The 20,041-nt window shown below is 29.8% G+C and overlaps 4 protein-coding genes across 9 annotated transcripts in view; 2 read left to right on the top strand and 2 right to left on the bottom strand.

Moving 5' to 3' along the window:
* The window catches only part of Sip3 (septin interacting protein 3), a 173,314-nt gene that overhangs the window by 68,272 nt on the left and 85,001 nt on the right, over positions 1-20,041 (top strand). The window lies entirely within an intron of this gene.
* LOC141532955 (uncharacterized) lies at positions 5,582-7,571 on the bottom strand. The gene is made up of 6 exons (XM_074251589.1): positions 7,475-7,571; positions 7,062-7,315; positions 6,743-6,922; positions 6,563-6,670; positions 6,058-6,231; positions 5,582-5,976 (listed from the first exon to the last, which is right to left on the bottom strand). The coding sequence occupies exons 1-6, from the start codon at positions 7,569-7,571 to the stop codon at positions 5,734-5,736; spliced, it is 1,056 nt and encodes a 351-aa protein (XP_074107690.1). The 3' UTR covers positions 5,582-5,733.
* On the bottom strand, positions 9,049-11,051 carry LOC141532984 (uncharacterized). The gene is made up of 2 exons (XM_074251616.1): positions 10,805-11,051; positions 9,049-10,724 (listed from the first exon to the last, which is right to left on the bottom strand). The coding sequence occupies exons 1-2, from the start codon at positions 10,805-10,807 to the stop codon at positions 9,282-9,284; spliced, it is 1,446 nt and encodes a 481-aa protein (XP_074107717.1). The 5' UTR covers positions 10,808-11,051; the 3' UTR covers positions 9,049-9,281.
* Positions 17,469-18,363, top strand: LOC141532954 (uncharacterized). The gene is made up of 2 exons (XM_074251588.1): positions 17,469-17,596; positions 17,703-18,363. Exons 1-2 carry the CDS (start codon positions 17,469-17,471, stop codon positions 18,361-18,363), a joined length of 789 nt encoding a protein of 262 aa, XP_074107689.1.

Below are 20,041 nucleotides of genomic sequence, written 5' to 3'. Positions count from 1 at the left end.
GTACCCAAAAGTCAATATCAAAAAAAGTTATGGCTATTTGAAAATAAAAACGCCATTTTTTTGAAAAATTCAAAACTTTTTTTGGGTTGGACAGAAAGATTTGAAAAAATTCTCAAAAATGTTTTTCAAAGGGTAAAAGAAAATGATAAAGTTTCAGCTAAATCTAAAGGGGTCAAGTTTAAAAGTAAACAATTTGGCATGGAATACCCCATATAGAATCTGATAGATCCATGAGATGCTTTATGTAGCATACATAGATTCATTGTATGCATTTGTCAATTATTTATAAGAATTTCTTTCATTTTCATAAAGATGACATTTTTAAAAAATAATCTATATCGATTTCATATAAATAGAAACCAACCAAAACAATATTAACGGTATTTGATGAATATTTCACCAAAAATAGATAAATAATATAAAAAAATCTTAATTCTATTTTAAAAAAATCGTTAAAAAACAATGACATCTAAGTTAGTTAAAGGGGAATGTGTAGCCGTTTTCATGCTGATTTTTATTAATTTTTTTTAGGTATAAAAAATTAATATTATTTATTGAAACTATCAGGTTATCTTATAGATGTATTTATGAGTATTTTTTCATATTAAACAACAGCATAACTGAATAAATAGTGGAGATATCAGCTAATACACATTGTAGGTTGTCATCCGACTTAGTAGTTGGTGTGCAGTATGAAAGCCACAATTTTTATCTGAAATCAATGGCATAGAAAAATTACTTTTTTTATAAATGTATTTTCTATATGAACTTCAATTCCAAAAAAAAATTTGCATTTTTTAGAAGGCTGTGAAATTAAGTCGTGACTTTTTACCATTATTTCATACATCGTTCATTAAAAGAAAAATATTTTAAATAAAAATGTCGCTTATGATTCAGGTTCATATTCAGCGTAATTGCATGAAGAAAAGTAATTTTTCTGTGCCATTGATTTGCGATAAAAATTTTGGCTTCTATCGTGCACGCCAACTGCTAAGTCGGATGACAACCTATGATGTGTATCAGTTGATATATCCGCTATTTATTAAGTTATGCTGTTGTTTAATACAAAAAAATACTCATAAATACATTTATAAGATTACCAGATAGTTTCAATAACTAACAAATATTTTCATACCTTAAAAAAATTAATAAGAATTCAGCATGAAAACGTCTATCTACACGTATTTCCCTCCTTAAGTACAATAATTCTTATAACTTAATAATTGAATTTATTGTTTACCTCAAGCGATTAATGTTTTTTTTTTTTTTGACACATAGAGTATGTATCATTATCAATATGAAAGTATTGATGTCTACAAAATAATTTAACTCTATCGTTTAAATTATAATCATGTTAGACATATTTTCATTTCTATGAAAGGTGAAGAGATTAAGTTTTCAATGTATCATAAAAATTTTTTTCAAATATGAGTAATTATATCAGAAATTTCTACAAATAATATTTTATGAGTAAAATCAACATGAATATGTTAAATAAATAAAATTATTACCGCAGCTCACGCGACAATTGTAATAATTCTTTCAATTAAATACATAATGCAGGTATATAATACAGATAAATTTAAGCGTTAACGCTTGTTTAATCAACAACCTTAGATTTATTTAACTTAGATTTAAAACTTAATAACCAATTGTTGAGTACTTTAAGTTTCTTAACGTACGTAACATGAATAAAATTTATATCTTGTAATAAAACATAAATTATTGAATTTATTCAACTTCGAACTCTATGAGTATTAATACTAATTATTCTAATCAACAGACATACTCTCATAAAACTTTCTATTTCAATATGCGTTTTCAAAGATCCAAGCTTTTTTTTGTTAATCTTTTCAATTTGTAATTTTTATTTTCATCGCTAATTATTTTAATTCCTTTTTTTTTAATTGAGACATTACTAGGTTTCTTCTTATACTGATTATTTATCCATGCTTTAACTGTATCTCTACTACGACCATTCAAGCACGGATACTTAGCTTTAACGTCATCAATATCTTGTAATGATGGATGAGTTCTGCTGATTATATACTCTTTAAACTCGGTAAAAATCACTCTTTTTTCTTCATCACTCCAGGGCTTCTTTGTGGATTTACCTATAAAAAAAAATATATTTGTTAGTTTTTATTTTATGAGTTGACAATCTAACTTAATTAAATAAATTACAAAATATTGTTATGAATACAATAAAATAACTTACAAGTTTCAGATACTGTGATAGTAGATTGTCTATCTTTCGGAGTACTCTGATTAAACATTTGAGCATAATCAGTGATTACAACTGAATTATGTGCGCTAGAAGTGCAGGGCAAATTATGATCAAACAGTATCTCTGTCTCATTGGGAATTTCTACCGAATTGCTCGGTAAATTACTGTCAAAATCCGGATCAGTTTCATTAAGAGTATCGAGGTTATTTTTATTTTCAGTCATGTTAATATTGTCTTCATATTCTACAAATTCATTTTGGTCATTGGTAAATATATCTTCTCTTTCTATTTCTTCATCTGTAACGGGACCATGCACAGCATGAAGTAATTTAGTTACTTGAACAATTGTTTTAGACTTGATTGGCCTTTGATAAAAATCCTTATGAATTTTTTCGGAGTGACCCATGTGCTTAGTTAAATCAGATAATACGTTATCAGAAAGTTCAAACTCAACGCATTTAGTAGCGACGTGTTTTCTCAAGTGGGTTCCACGAAGGAGTTCGGGCTTTTCAGCACCACAAGAAACCGAAAGTTCACGCAAAACAGCACATAAATTTAGTACTCGAATACGATTATTGACACCATTAGGCAGACCAAAAACGAAATCATTATCGGTAGGAACATTAGCTGATTCTCGATAACGAATAAGCAATTTAATCTCATCTACAATATCGTTACTAGCAATCACGGCAACGTCTTTATTTAGTTTTCCACGTATTTCGATACGATAATAGTTCGCAGCAATCTTTTTACCATCATCATCTAATGCATTATATTCCTCTTTATCAGCTTGTTCATCAATACTTTGCAACCGATCCATATCACTAATAACCATATTCTGAACATCACCGACTAGACGACGATTAAATACCAGTAAATAAGCTGCTACTAATTTTGATGCTGCAAGCCACGTATGATAGTCAAATCTTTCTTTCAAAATATCAAAACAATTTTTCTTTGTAATTTTTATATGTATTATCAATTTTTGAATACCTTCCGTGATAGGCAAGATTATAATTTTATGGCGTCTCATTTTAGCTTGAGATTCGCTAGCAATTTTATTGACTGCAATACTCATTTCAGAATTGTAAACTTTTAGAAAGTTTGACACTTGTTTTTGCAATACCTCATTTTCTTGAACAACATACTCAGTTTCTAAAATAACTGCAATTTGTCGGATATAAGTTACAAGGTTTAATGCAACTGCCGGAGCATCGCACACATTCTTCAGATAATCAATTCTTGCTACTTGCCCGATTGCTTTAATAACAGTTTCAATATATTTAGAGTAAAATAAGCTAGCAAGATCTGTTAACTCTGAATTTATTTCCTTTGCAGCAGATAAAAAACGTCCGATTAATCTTAATCTTGCTCTTATCATATTATGTTGGTAATGAGGCGTATATTTAATACATAATTTGTTTCCGTACAAGATTATGAGCCAATCGTATCTAATTAATCGAACTATTTCATCGTCTTGTAAGACTGGAAATACCACTAATCTCAATATGTCGTTTGCATTTTTGTGCATCCTGCTTTCAATTGATTTTCCCATTACATAGTAAACTCGCTGTCCTTTTAAATTACTTTCTGCGCCATGTTTTTTTTTTTTACATTTGATGATATGTTTCCTAGCGTTAGATTTGGTTAACGTTGCTAGACAAAACGAACACGTTGTGTAATCAGTTGCAGCTTTTTCGATTCTTGGCCGACGACTCACTATTAATTGACCTTTATTGAAATTTTCATTCAAATTATGAGTAAAAGATCCATAGTTACGAAAAATCGTCAAAATTTCTTTACGCTCTGCTGAACCTAGAACAAGAAAATAGTCAGTTTCTATTGCGTAATTATATAAGTTTTGTTAAAATAGTTTATTCCATATACACAAGCTTATCAACAAATAACAATTATAATGTTATTCACAATTAAGTTTATGTATTTTTAGAGTAAAAAATTCGTACAGTATTAATTTTTGCAGTTACAATAGGAAATCTTTTGAATTAGAAAAAAATATATATTATTTGTAGCATTGAATATTATTATTCATGATGATTATTATGTTTTTTCAATAAAAAAAAATCACATAAAATATCATATAATCATAACAGTATTAACAATACCAATATTTATATTAATATTGATGATGTGTTCCCCTATAATCATCATATTTTAACTGTGATATTTTAGAAAGCAAATGATCAAATGTTATTCAAGAAAAAAAAATTTTTTTTTTAATACTAAGTCATAAAAGTCGACTGATAATGTGTAGGTAATAATTTGAATGATAAAAGCTCGATAGATGTTATTAATTAAGATGAATTTCTTTTTATTTATTTATTTGTTTATTCAATTTAATGCCAAAGCTATGGCTAAATGGTAAATATATATACAATAATAATATTTTACCTTTTGTTGTGTTGGTAAGCTTCTTAACATCTTCAATTTCACGATGAACTGTCCTTATATGTCTTGGTAATTGACCAATAATAATTTTGTGACAAAAAGGACACGAATAACCTTTTTTCCATCGAGGAACATTAGATAGTTGAACAGTCAGTTTAGAATTATCACAAGATCCTTTCTGAGTCGTCAAGCCAATCCCATTAGAGATAGCTAAGTCAACTATTCCCAAATCACTATTGATTTTAGTATTTTCTTCTTGATTACCATTTATTGATTCATAAGTTGGTATTTCTATTTCATCATCGCTTGAGTTGATGGGCAAAATTGAATTTTTTCCATCTTCGGCGGAATTTTCTACAAAAGTTGAAGTCATGTCATCCGTATCATCTATTTTTTCACTATTAAAATCATTAGAGTCTGATTTAGAGAGAGAAACATTATTTATAATTGGCCGAGGACGCAAAGAAACTGGTGATAATGAAAATCCAGCATCGTTATCATTATCACTCATATCTCCATGATTTCTCATTATGTCAATTGTTCTCCCATCTAATTGATAAGCTAGAATTATGTTGAGTTGATCTGATATCTGTGAGAAATTTTTAAAAGTCCAAGGTATTAAAGTTTCAACATTTAGTACATTCAATAAAATGATATTGATTAAAAATTTTATTATGGTAGTACTGTGGGCCGTAAAGTTATTGGTCATAATTTTATGAAATTTAGTACTTTATCAGAACATAACAAAGTAATAATCACATTAAATTTTTCAACTACAGAGACTTGATTAAAATAAGAAAAATTTTGCGATTAATATCGACTCTTTCAAGAAATCACACTTCTTTTATTTCTCAAAAGTAACGATCAGATTTTTTAACAAATCGAAAAATGAAAGAAAATACCTGATTTAAAATTTCGTATACTTAAAATTAGAGATTCGGAGCATGTAAGAGACATAATAAATAGAAAAAAAGGATGAAAAATGACCTCTGACTCTTCTTTTAATGTAATTTTGCATAGGTCACTCTACTACGTAAATAAAATGAGATTTTGCATTTAATATTTGACTCATGCAGCATATACACTACTACCTTGAATAATTATATTATATTTTCAAAATGTAATACAAAGTGAACCTTATAATCCGAAGAGTATTGAAGTATGTCTTTCTCAGAATCATAAAGAGTTTGAATATCATTTAAATTATCTGGCAATAATGCATCTTCAAACTCAAATTGCCTTTCACGATCATAGTCTATTGGAACTATTCTATTATTTCCGTTTTCAAGCTGCCGATTTAACAATCCACTCGACCCATCTTCCATATCCTGACATAATTGAACCTGAAAGAAGTAATTAAAAGTTATTCACAATATTTTATATTCGAATATTTCTACATTAATAAATTATAATTTTTTAAGTACCTTATTTACTTCTGCAATTTCTCGTATTGTAGCTTTCTTGTGAATAGCTGCTTCATCTTTACCATATCCACGATGGATATCTTCATTTGATCGTTTTTTATAAGATTTAGTAATCATATCTGTGTCATTATCTTGCAGTTCGGGTTGAATAATAACTTTATCTTTCGAATTTTGCTAAAAATTTAAGTAATTTAATTATGAAAAATGATTGAAAATATCATGTGAATTAAAAAATTAAATTATAAAAAATGTAGAACTTATTTAATAAGATAAAATTGATATTTGTGGATAAATAAAGAAAAAATAAAAATTCGTATTGAATTTTAATTGAATTACTAAGTGAGTTTCTGTTATACATGTTAACGTCACGTTATATAACTCGTTTTAATATATCTGAATTTCTAATATTTGTTTCTTAGATTATGAAATTTAATTGTAGAGAGAAAATAATGTATTTAGTGCTTCACAAGAACCTAATAGGATGAAAAGTCATAAAAATTTATACTTTGATTTTAAATGCTTGATCAAGTTGATTATCAATTACACTGTTGTTATTTGCCTTCTTGTTCGAATGTAACAGTACTTCATCTTTTATATTTGCACATAGATTCCTCTGAAAATAAAAAAGGCAATTAACATATATTTTACGATTATACAGTTAACATATAATTATCAGTTTACATACCTGATCTTGCTCTCTAAGTTTCGGCGCATCAAATTGTTGACATATCATAGGCTTTTCATCATGTACTTCACAGTAATTTTTTTTAGTAGTATTACTTACGACCGACTCCATCCTCATTATGCCAGATTGATTACGTAATTCCTTATAAAGTTCTTCATAAAAAACGTCGTCGAAAGTTTTCTGAAAATTGTAAGTTTCTTTATTGTTTTTTTTTTTTTCTGAAAGACTATTAATTATTGCAGTCTAAATGAACGTTATACTGAAGGCTTATCACCTGAAAATAATTGATCTAGTTAATATTAATGATAAAAATGTTTACCTTAACTGACGAGATTTCAGAGGACTCGTGAATAGAATTTTTAATTTTGATAGTTTCTTCCACATTAAATGAATCATCAGAAATATCATCATCGTGCTTAAAAATATAATTTTGACTCGAATCCCGCTGAATATCATGCTTGAAATTTTTATTCAGTATTGCTTTTCCTGAGGAGTATCCTATTCGTGCCAGCCGAAGCTTAGGTAAACCTTCATTTAATTTGTTTGAGATGTCGACCAAATTTTCATAATAACCTATGATGAGAAATTGTAAAAATTTTTTATGTAAAAAAAAAGAAAAAAATTTGTGTACAGCAAATGTGTAATAAGATACTTGGGTTTATCTATTTAACTGAGGTTATTATCACTCATTAGACAAATAATGATAGAATTATTAATATTCTCGATACTTACTGTTAACTCCAAGTAGCAAGCATTTTCTTGAAATACGTGCATGGTTTCTTACTACCAAATATTTTTTTAACACAGGATCAAATACTAATTTAGCCATTTTATAATGCTAATTAAAAAACACATTTAAGAATAATGCGTAATAGTTTAAACTAAAATGGCTATTCTTGAGACAAAAGAGCACTAACAATATTTTTTTGGTTTTTTTTGAATGTCTTCACCTTAATCCAATTTACTGCTCTATTGAGGTAGAAGGACATGACTTTACCGACACAATTAAATGTCAACACACAGAATGCATGAGACGTATTCGATTTCTCAAACTATTTTTTTAAATTAATTAATTTGTTATGTCATTTAATGATTATTAAGAAAGTATTATGAAAAACTAAGTTGAATGATGTTTTAAAAAATTATTTTTTAAAATGACTGCAATTTCTAGTTTTCTTTAAACATATATCTAAAAAAATAAATTAATTTTTTTTCAATTTTTAGTGTAGAGGAATTTACTTGAGATGACATTTTTCTAAAATTGACTACAAACATGCTACGTTAAGTTCATAACATCAAATTTTGAATATTAATGTTGTTGTCTGTCCCAATATTGAAATAACATTTAGAATTTAATTAATCATGAAAAAATTTTTATTTTCCACTTCTCTTTGAGTCGATTATTCTAAATCGTTAGAGCAGATAAGAGCATATATACTCAATTTTGCTTCGATTAATTTAGTATTATTAGCTAAAAATGTACTCTGGTTATTAAAACAAGAGTCATTATTAAAATTTTCCTCAGAATTCTAAATAAAGAATTTTATCTTCATATTATCAGGAATATTATGATGCTTTATTGATAAAAGCATAATAAACAAAATTTTCTATAAAACTACGAAATAAAAACTAGTGTCATTAAAATTCAAAAAAACATTAGGCGATTGGCATGACATATTCAGTGCAATATCAAAATTACAATTGAAAGTGATAAATTTACACACATATATTTATAATATTTTTTAAAAACATTAATTTGCGATATTTACTATGTATTGAAGTATTATAGTTGGTATATATTTTACATATATATATAAATATAAATATAAGTGATATAAATTTTAAAACCAACTGATGTCTTTATGAGATAGTTGGCATGATAAAATGTATCAAAAATCGATTAAATGTTGATAAATTACTCACCTCACGAACATATGTTTTAACTATCTTTTTCTTATAAATAAAATAATTTCATATTAATCAATATTTTGGATTAAATGATTATGAGAATAAAATCAATTCTCAATAAAGCCATTACAAATTAAAAATCGAAATTTTCATCTTAGTAAATAACTATTATTGAAGTCATTTAATAAAAATAAATATTTTATTAAAAAAATAGAAGCAAATTATCGTACAAGAAAAAACCAAGCTGCTTTGTTTAAATTACTACAAATAAGTCATAACTTATGATATTCGGACTAATGTTATAAATAAATCAAGTATTTTGATTTAATTTTTATATTTAATAATTATCAAACTAAACCATCTTGACGCTAACTTTAAAAAAAAGTGTCTATCTTTTTATTTCATCATACATTATTGAGTTTTATTAAAATAATTCTTCAAAATTAAAGGTTATTTATTCACTTGATAAGATTTTACTTCATTTGATACATGAAATCCTTATGATTTTTAATAAACAAAATTTCAAGAAAGAGAGTAGATTCTTATTTCTGCATTTATTTGAAGCATCAATTTAATATTGTTGAATAATTGTATATTGTGCAAGTATAGTAGAAATTAAATTAAATTTCATTTAAAAGGCTTCCTGACAGTCAGAACACAATGTAATCATATGACTATGACACATAGGTTTTTCACATTTGGAGCAAAATGAGCGGACTTTCTTGTCTGCTTTCCGAGGGCAGACAGTACATCGGACAGGTTTTTTATTTATCTTGTCAAAAGTTTTTGGTTGACATTTTATTGACAAATAATGAGCAGCATTATCACGCAAATCTCTTGGTAAATATTGACAGGTGGCTCGTTTTTTTATTTCATTTTTGACCAGGGCTAAGCCAAGCTGCTTTAAAAATTCTTTTCGAGATAATGTGTGGTTTACTTTAGTATAGTGAATTATAAAGCTATTCAAACACGCTACGTCGATAATAAAAAATAATAGTTTTAATAAAAATCTGGTTGTCTTCTTAAGCATAGAGTATTTATGTAATACCTCATCGGATGTAAAGTCATGTGTATTTTTCACTGTTTTTTGGAGTAAACTATCTGAATCAACTGAGGAAACATCAAATTTTTCGCAACTTTTATCCAACATAACATTACTGTTGGAATATTGTGAATTAAGTACATAATTCAAAGCTTCATGATGAGTAGTAGAGTTTTCATCGGAATTATTAAATTTCTTTTGGTCATAGAATTCCAAATTTGACACATAATAATAATTTGAATCCATAATATAATAAATAACCAAGCCTTTTTTCACTTCATTTACCTGCCTGTCAGTTTTAGTTTTATAATCCAAGCATTTTTTGCTGATAGTGATGTCTGAAGCCAATTGAAAATTTTGTTGACAATTGTGAATAAAAGTTCCGATAATCTTGTCAATTTCATCACAACAATTATCTTGATCAATCGTTTTAAACTCGCTGGAACTAGTAAAGTGAACATACCGAAGAAGAAATTTAAATCTTTGCAAGCTCATTGTTAGCCTAAAAACTTCTGTGCCCAGTCTACCTTTTTCCCATAAATCATCTAATTTTGAATTAAACTTGAATAATCCACATAATATTATAAGGCCAAGAAATACTTTAATTTCTTCAAGATTAGTATTTTGACAATCGCGTTGTCTTGAAAAGGCCTTACGAGCGACTGATATGTGTGTGTTCATGCAGTTTACGAATTCTGCCAATATCTTATCGTTTAGAAATAGAAAAAAACAATCAATGATACTATTTTTTTCTTCTGTTGAAAAACTTGAATAATCAGTATTAAAATCATTTGATTTCTCAGAGTGAGCATTAATATCATAGCTTGAAATATTGCTATTATCAGCTGACAGGGAATCGTTCGAATTTCCAGAAGATTTTAATGTTAAATGTAGAACTTGATCGAATTTTTCTATAAATTCCTCTGTATCAGCGTCATAACCTTCATTGACAGTATCACTCCAATTCCACTCGAATTTGACATCATCAATCAAAAATTTTTTTAGAACATTATCATTCAACATTTGAGCTGCCTAAGAACAGAAGTAATTAAATAGATAAATTTTTACATCATTGCAACCGGAAAAATTTCATACAACACTATTATACATACCATGTTTACATGCGAGTTAAAAAAAAAATAAATCGTTTTCAAACACGTACCAACAACGAATGTTCAGAGTATATGAATAATCGAAATTTTTAAAATTCGATTAAATTATTAATTTTTAACTTGGAAAATAAAATTAATATATATTATTACTCCATACACGTGTTAATCAATTCCAAAACGGATTGTTGACACGAGTCACTAGTTTCTCTCAAACATCGACAGATGTCACTCTACTAATGTACTGGAAAAACGCAACAACGCCAGAGACACAGAATACGAACTACATAAGTTTAAATTGTATAAAAATATTTATATAAATGAATACAATCTCAAACATTTTTTCAATATTTAAGAGTTAAACTAATATTATCATCAATGTTTATAGTCATAATGACAAATTTTAAAATTTCATAGAAAATTGAACATATTTGGTGAAAGTACAATAAGAGTCGATAAAATACAAAAAAATACTGACGGGTGAGACTTGTTTGAATCATAATAAAAAAATATCGACAAAACGATCAGAGATACACAAAAATTGTAAGAGATCTTTGTTGTACAGAAAAAAATATGCTTCAACCTTAAGAGAAAACATGTTTTTGTCTCCAACAGAAGACCAACTATAGTAATTTGTAATGGAATGAAAATTATTTAATAAAGGTTATTAGTTTAGTTCAAAAGTGTTCTGACTGTTGGCACAAAAAAATTGCAGAGAAAAAGGAACTATTCTAAATTTTTCTTGTGAGGCAGAATATACGTACAATTACTGTCTCAAACTTTTTCTTCTATCTCCAGTAAAATACAAATTACATTATTTCATACAGAATAAAAATTGTCAAGTGGAGTATGAATAAATAACTAACTTATTTTAAGTTTTCTACGAGAACCGATAAAAATACGTTGAAATTAGAAAAAAAAATTTTAGTCGAATAGAAAGTTCTCAACAATATCTGTCTGGAACACTTCCTCTTATCGGTATTAAGATGAACCATACCGTAGCCAGAAAAAAAAACAAAAGTAAATTTGTGGATTAAGTTACTCTAAACTCAATTTACGATTTCCTATGATACGGTTGGAGATATCGAAAAATTGTAAGAATCATTTTTTCTTGTATAGTAAATTTCCTACAACTTTTAATAAGGTTATTTTTCTTTTCCTCTTATACAATGCAAACTACAGTAGTTCGTATTGGGAAAAAAAATTTTTTTCCTGTTCAATTTATTTCATAGTAATTTCGAATTTTGCTACCAAACTATTGGAGTACAGGAAAATTGCTGAAAATAGATTTTTCAGAGAAGTAAATTTCCCGCAATTTTTCTTCTACATTTTTTTCTCTATATCTAATAGAATACAAACTACAGCAATTTATGTTGAAAAAAAAAAAAAAAATGTCGCGTGGGGTATGAGTGTATATTTATCTTGTTTTGCATTTTCTATATGGACCGTTGACTACACAATAATTTTGAATGAAATAACTTTTTAAAAATAAAAAATTCTCAACAATTTTTTTCTCAAACACTTCCTTCTATCGGTATCAGGATAAAAAATAACGTAGCGTGAAGAAAAAAAAAGATATTGTAGAAAAGACAATTTCCTGAAATTTATAACTCATTTAGTTTGAACTTAAGCACAATTAAAAGCTCAAGATTCCGTAAATTTCATTCATAAATGCATAGCTTTGTAGGGATCAAACTGAAACCCCACGCGACTTGTATGGGCAATATATACCCCACGCGACAATTTTCAAAAAAACTGATTAAATAAATATACATTCGAAAAATGAATGCATACATAGGCTTATTAGGGTATGAAATTGCTATATATATCACATTTTACACCCCTTAAAATTTGGTCGGCGAAAGCCCCATTAGACAAATATATATATATATATATATACACTAGTCACAAAAATTAAGGGATATAAAAAAAATTCCAAATTTTTTGGTGATTTTCAGCGAGCTGTAACTCCGAGGAAAATGATCGCACAGAAAAAAAAAAAGCAAATTGTAGCTCCAAGTGTCTAGTTTTTAGATATGACCATGAAAATTTTTTGTCATCGTCAGGTCTGAAGAAATCCTAAGAAAACTACTGAAAAAAATTTTTCGAAATTTTTTTCGTCTTAAAAAAGGTCTACGGGCTTCAAAAAAATTTTTCGATTGTTTCGTTTAAAAGCTCTTTTAGTAAATTTAATACCCTTTAATTTGACGTAATCAAAAAGCCTGTACGATAATTTGCCGCGGAGTTATCGTCAATCAAAGCAAAAAGTTTTTTTGACTTTGGAAATCAATAACTCTGGAAATAATGACCGTATAGGAAATCGAAGGAGGGTTTTGAAAACTACACAATATTCTCTATAAGAAAACGTAAACCGCTTTTGAAGAAAAAATTTTTTTGAATTGAAAACTCGGACTGAAAAAAAGACAAAAATTCGCATAATTAAGGATATTTGGATAACTTGGTATAACTTTGGATAAAATGGATGAACGAAGGATATCGTTGGTAATTTTTTAACTTCAAAGTGTCCCCTAAAATCCCTAAGAAATTCAAAGCGCTGCGATTTTTTGTTCATACTGTCCAGTAGCTTCAAATTCTGTGTTTTCGCAAAAATCACCATTATGGGTAATTTTGTGATTTTTATTCATTTTTCCATTGAAAAAAATTTTTTTTTTCAAAATTCTTTATTTTTTCGATCAAAGAGATTGATTTTTCAAGAAATTTGAAAAAAAAAAAATTTCAATTTTTTTCGAAAATTTTTTTCGAAATTTTCTCAATTTTTTTCGAAAATTTTTTTCGAAATTTTCTCAATTTTTTTCGACTGTTGTTTTACCGCCGGCATTAACGTTACCCAAAGCGTACCACGTGGAGGTTGCTCGGTCGGATTTACGCTTCTCACACACACACGTGTGTATGTATGTGTGTGTGTGTGTGTGTGTGTGTGTGTGTGTGTGTGTGTGTGTGTGTGTGTCTTTGTCTGCGTGTTTGTCTGTTTGCAGCTGCCGAATGACCTCTGTACGCACGGCAGTAACTGCTCAGTACCGTGTATTGCCACCTCTGTTCCGAATCACAGCTCGTAAACGCTCTTGCATGTTGATGCATCGTCGAATATCACGTTGCGAAATTCCTTGCCAACAACGTAACAACGCTTGAGTCAACTGATGAAGATTGTGCAGTTGCGGATAGTCTCGCCGCAATCGACGCCCAAGCATGTCCCAAACATGCTCAATTGGGTTCAAATCAGGACTCATCGCTGGATGATTAAGCGTTGTTACGTTGTTGGCGCGGAGAAAAGTTCGCGTACGAACTGCAGTGTGAGGACGAGCATTATCCTGCATCAAAATGAACCGTCTTGCCCCCATGCGTGTGCGCATAGGCAGGACGTGTGGCTCCAGAATTTCGTCGACGTACCTATCGGCAGTCAACGTCCCACGAACGATGACCAACGGGGTTCTGGTATTGAAGGACACGCCTGCCCACACCATGACTGATCCACCATTGAAAGCTGTAACTGGTCTCGTAAAACCATCCCGATCTCGTTCTCCACGACGGCGCCAAACGAGAGATCGTCTATCGCTGCCATGAAGACAAAATCGAGATTCGTCAGTCCATAATACACTGGTCCACTGTCTACGACCCCAATGGTGATGATCATGAGCATAGGCCAATCGGGCTCGGCGATGTCGTGGAGTGAGCATAGGCACGCGATTTGCGCGTCTAGCGCGTAGTCCTTGCTCTCGAAAGCGATTTCGAACCGTCGATGCCGATATGTGTTGTTGGGGAGGACGTTGTCGACGATTGCGAAATTGATGAGCGATCGTGTGGGCATGCGCAGTAGGGTTTCGACGAGCTTCTCGAATGATAGCTCGATCATCACGCTCGGTAGTGATTCGTAGTCTACCTTGACCCGGACGACGATCGTAACTTTGAGTCGCGTTAAATCGGGCATAGGACCGACTGATAACGGACTGGCTCACTCCCATAGAAGCTGCTACTTCCACCTGACTGTAGCCCTCTTGAAGGAGGGTAACAATGCGAGCCACATCTGTGGCAGCTAAATGTCGACGAGGCATATCAAAAGGTGCTTATCAAAGAAAAGCTTACATAAAATTCACGTAAGGAATTTAGGCTAAAAAGAAAACGTAAAATTCAAGTTTTGTGTGAGGAAAAGCCGAACTCCGCGGGGGTATATCAATTTGTTTTTATTGAATTTTTAAAATGAGATTTAAAACTAAGGCAGTTGTAGCGGACAGAAAAAATTGAGTTAATTTTTTTGACAATAGTGAAGCATTCTGAAAACGATAAAAAAAAAAAAAAAAAAAAAATTTTGATAAAAAAATTTCGAAAAAATTGAAATTTTTTTTTCAAATTTCTTGAAAAATCAATCTCTTTGATCGAAAAATAAAGAATTTTGAAAAAAAAATTTTTTTCAATGGAAAAATGAATAAAAATCACAAAATTGCTCATAATGGTGATTTTTGCGAAAAGACAGAATTTGAAGCTTCTGGGCACTATGAACAAAAAATCGCAGCGCTTTGAATTTCTTAGGGATTTTAGGGGACACTTTGAAGTTAAAAATTACCAACGATATCCTTCGTTCATCCATTTTATCCAAAGTTATACCAAGTTATCCAAATATCCTTAATTATGCGAATTTTTGTCTTTTTTTCAGTCCGAGTTTTCAATTCAAAAAAATTTTTTCTTCAAAAGCGGTTTACGTTTTCTTATAGAGAATATTGTGTAGTTTTCAAAACCCTCCTTCGATTTCCTATACGGTCATTATTTCCAGAGTTATTGATTTCCAAAGTCAAAAAAACTTTTTGCTTTGATTGACGATAACTCCGCGGCAAATTATTGTACAGGCTTTTTGATTACGTCAAATTAAAGGGTATTAAATTTACTAAAAGAGCTTTTAAACGAAACAATCGAAAAATTTTTTTGAAGCCCGTAGACCTTTTTTAAGACGAAAAAAAATTTCGAAAAATTTTTTTTCAGTAGTTTTCTTAGGATTTCTCCAGACCTGACGATGACAAAAAATTTTCATGATCATATCTAAAAACTAGACACTTGGAGCTACAATTTGCTTTTTTTTTTTTTCTGTGCGATCATTTTCCTCGGAGTTACAGCTCGCTGAAAATCACCAAAAAATTTGGAATTTTTTTTATATCCCTTAATTTTTGTGACTAGTGTATATATTATGATCGGTTTTTCTTCACGGCACTGGCGTCGACAGTACCGGGGAGTTCCACCTAAATGTTGGCTTACCTGGTTCGTAACTGGTTGGGCGCCAGGAACTTTACGTTCCGCGGTTCGAAAGTTAGCACTTGGTCGTCGTTGGGCGGCAGGTCAACGTCGAAGAGATCCTAAATTGGATAGTGCGGGTCTAGGAATCGATTCGAAATAATTATCACCAGAGAAAAGAAAATGTTAACGCATAGGGACTGCTTACAAATCGATTTATTAACTCACAAGGTACTAGATTGAACCAGTACACAGGTTCGGCAATTCGCAATAACAAAAAAAAACCAATCGGAATATGATCAAAAATACAAAATAATGAGTTCGTCTTTATTCGCTTAACAAACCAAATTTTGTATTAAGAAAAATAATGGTCTTCGCTTTATCTTCACAACAATTTATAAATCCATCCCAAAAAAAAATCTGTCCCTCTGGTCCGTTCTCAACAACAAAATCTTTATTGAACACAATAACAAAAAAAATGACAAAAAAAAATTAATTGTTTCGATGGTCGTCTCGTAACTACAAACTTCGAATTTCTCGATACAAAAAAAAATATTTTGACTGGTCGTCGCTTCGTCTTAACAAATCAGGAATAGAAAAATTAACAACAAAAAGAAAAGTTATAATAGTTTCGCGTTTCTTCTCCTACAACAAAATTTCGAATTTATCAAAAAAAATAATAATTATCGTCGCTTTGCTTCGTATCAACAAATTTTTTAATTTCTCAACCAAAAATATAATTGTCTTAGCCTTTCTTTCATAATCAACAACCTTTTTAAATTTAAAAAAAAAAATTAACAACAAAAAAAAATTAGTATTGCTTCGTATTTTCTTCCTAACAGCCAATTTCGAATTTATCAATAGCATCGATTTGTCGTATTTTGGTTATCGATAGCACAATCGATCGATCAGTTATCATCTGCGGTGGGTAGGTGAACCATCGGTAACTGTTGTTACCCGTCGGGCAATACGCGGGACAAAGCTCGAGGTATAGTTTCTAATTGCGCTCTTAGATGGCTCCTGAGTCGTGCCAATTTTTGGCGGCAGGCAAACTCAAACTCTTACCAACTAAGTTGACACTGTACACAACATTCCTTTACAACGGATTAATATATTTTTGGTACCTAATACCTGGCTGTCGTCACCCCGAAGCCGGAATTCAACAACGCAATTGCTGAATTTCGGTACACTTTTACTTTCTGAACTAATTACAAAATGCGTAATTATTTGATCTTTCGATAATAAAAAAAAATTCAATAGTTAATTATAAATTATAACTCGGAGAAGTAGTAGGCCTATTCGACCTCGACTTAATCGCGGACCGCGGTGAAGTCACCCAGGTGTATTAACAAATTGCGACCGCACTTACCCCGTTCAGTCGATTCTCTAGGGAGGGAACACTAAATTGGGAATCGACCAACCATCGACTATGGAAATATATCCAACAACGGCTGATTGGACGCGCAGCTTGGTAGCGGCGCTAGCGAAAAACCACATGTTGCTGGAAAACGGAAAAGCCAAAAAATTCGGGGCGAGATACCGAAACGACTGCCGAACGTTGTTAATTTGGTTATCACGATAAAAAGGAAAAATCGAATCGATTAGCAATTATTAATTGTGAAATTCTGAGCCGGACTCAAATTGAAAATCTGTATGATAATAGAAATTTAACGTACAATTGTCATCAGCTCGTCCATTTGCCTCTTTGTGTTAAAAGGTGGGGGCCTTTACGATCAATTTCAGTTTTTGCATTTGAAAACTATAATGGTTATATAGCCAAATGTGTTCATGGTAACAAAAATTTTGGTCTAGAAATTGTTAACAATATCCAAATTACTCAAGGTATTCAAATGTTGAAGAATCGTATAGCTGAGCGAGAAAATAATGCTGTAAAATTAAATAAGTCGAAAAACTATGAACTTCTAGGAAGTAATATAACAAAAATTGAATTTAATGTCATAGAACGTAATTTATTTTTATCTAACGGATATAAAATTGGAAGTTTATCTATTTACTCGCGGCTAAAAATTAATAATGGAATTTTTACTTCGGAATTGTATAAAACTACAAAAACGAACAGTTATACAGCTCAAATAGATACTAACGACTCTACAACTTATGGTTCAATTAAATTTTTTTTTGAACATGAAAATGATATTTTGATTGTGATTCGCCGATTAATTGATCAACATATCAAAATATTCCATCACTCTACTGCCAGGGTAACAGTTAAACATATTATACCTATCGCAGAAAGCAATAATTTGATGTTACTTAGTTTAAAAAAATATAAAATCGATATTCAAACTTGTAAGAGTTGGTGACTATATTTGTAAACAACCAAATAATATAAAAACTTTTTGGTAATAATCAATTAACAAATCTTGAATACAAATTCATTGAAAAATACTAAAAATAATGTTGCTAATTTTTAATCTACAAAATTTCCATAACTCAAATATGCTGTACATTGATTGTAATTATGTCTTTATAAAATCTATTTTTTAAACCCATTACTTTTATATACCCTCACATTAAAACGGAATAGTTGAAATTTTTCAATTTATTTGATTAATTTAATTTAATGATTGAATTATATAATTTTAGTATAAATAAAAAAAGTAATTTACATGTTAAAAACTATTTGCGTAGTTTCTAGAGTTTTTCAACTTAAACATTGTTAACGATTGTGTTGGGGACCATTTTAGTTTCAAGAAATTTTTAACTTATTAGATTGTATAAACCATTACCTTTTGTCATATATGTGTGCATGATCAAATCTGGTAATGTAAGAAATATGTATAATATATATGATTATAATTATATATAGATTCATTCATGTATAATAGGATCTGTAAGCATCATATATATACTAATAGATGATTATAGATAGGATTATAGCAACCAAGTATGATTGTACCTAATTATACATAGACCCATATATAATCGGATCCGATTATATACAGACTTATACATAAATATATATGGGATTATAACAACCAGGTATGATTGTATCTAATTATAGATAGATTCATAAATAATCATATCTGATCATATATAGAGCCATATATGATTATACATAGGCTTATATCAGCCAAGTATGATTGTATCTAATTATATATAGACTCATATATAATCAGATCTGATCATATATAGACTTATATATAATTATATATAGGCACCCAACAGCAAGGTATGATTATAACCAATTATACATAGACTCATATATAATCAGATCTGGTCATATATAAAGTCATATATGATTATACATAGGCTTATATCAGCAAGGTCTGATCAGGTTTGATTATGTACAGGCTTATATATAATCCCATGTCTAGTTATGTATAATTATATATAATTCCATATATGATCATGTATAATTATATATGACTATATACAGGGTGTCTCAGAAGTCGTGAGCCACCGGACAGGGTGTGGTAGAAAATTGGATTCTGAATAGAAAAGTCCTTTACCATTTTTCGATCAGACCCATAGAAAAATTACTACAAATTTATGAAAATAGACCAATGAGGAGCGCGGTTTAGCGGCAGAACGGTAGGCGCAAGAGCGAGCGATTGGAAGCGCGACAGGCAATGAGTGCGCGCTCGCTTGCACACGTGTGATATCATTGCTCAGTTATAGCGGGATGCCCGCATGCAATAATAATGATCAATGATACTCCTGTAAATAAAAAAATTAATATTAGAAAAATCATCCCATAGACAGCCCCATAAAATAAAAAATGTGCGATTTTTTGATAATTAAAACTCAAATTTTCGGTGTCACCGAAAAATGAAAAAAAAAAAAGCCAACAGTCATATTCAATGATACCCCTGTAATTAAAAAAAAAAAAAAAAGAAAAGTTATTAAAGTACCCCATACACTCTGAGATACAGCCCCATAAAGCCAAAAATTTGCGATTATTTAATGATGAAATTCAAATGATCAGTGTGCACTTGAAGTTAAAAAAAAAAAAAAAGAAAGCAATAAAAATAATCAGTG

This window comes from Cotesia typhae, unplaced genomic scaffold (genome assembly GCF_013202065.1).
Source record: "Cotesia typhae breed Kobodo isofemale line unplaced genomic scaffold, CoteBio_Ctyphae contig_77, whole genome shotgun sequence".
Lineage (NCBI taxonomy): Eukaryota > Metazoa > Arthropoda > Insecta > Hymenoptera > Braconidae > Cotesia > Cotesia typhae.
The sequence above is the reverse complement of the archived record's forward strand: the minus strand, read 5'-3'. Positions and strand labels throughout refer to the sequence as shown.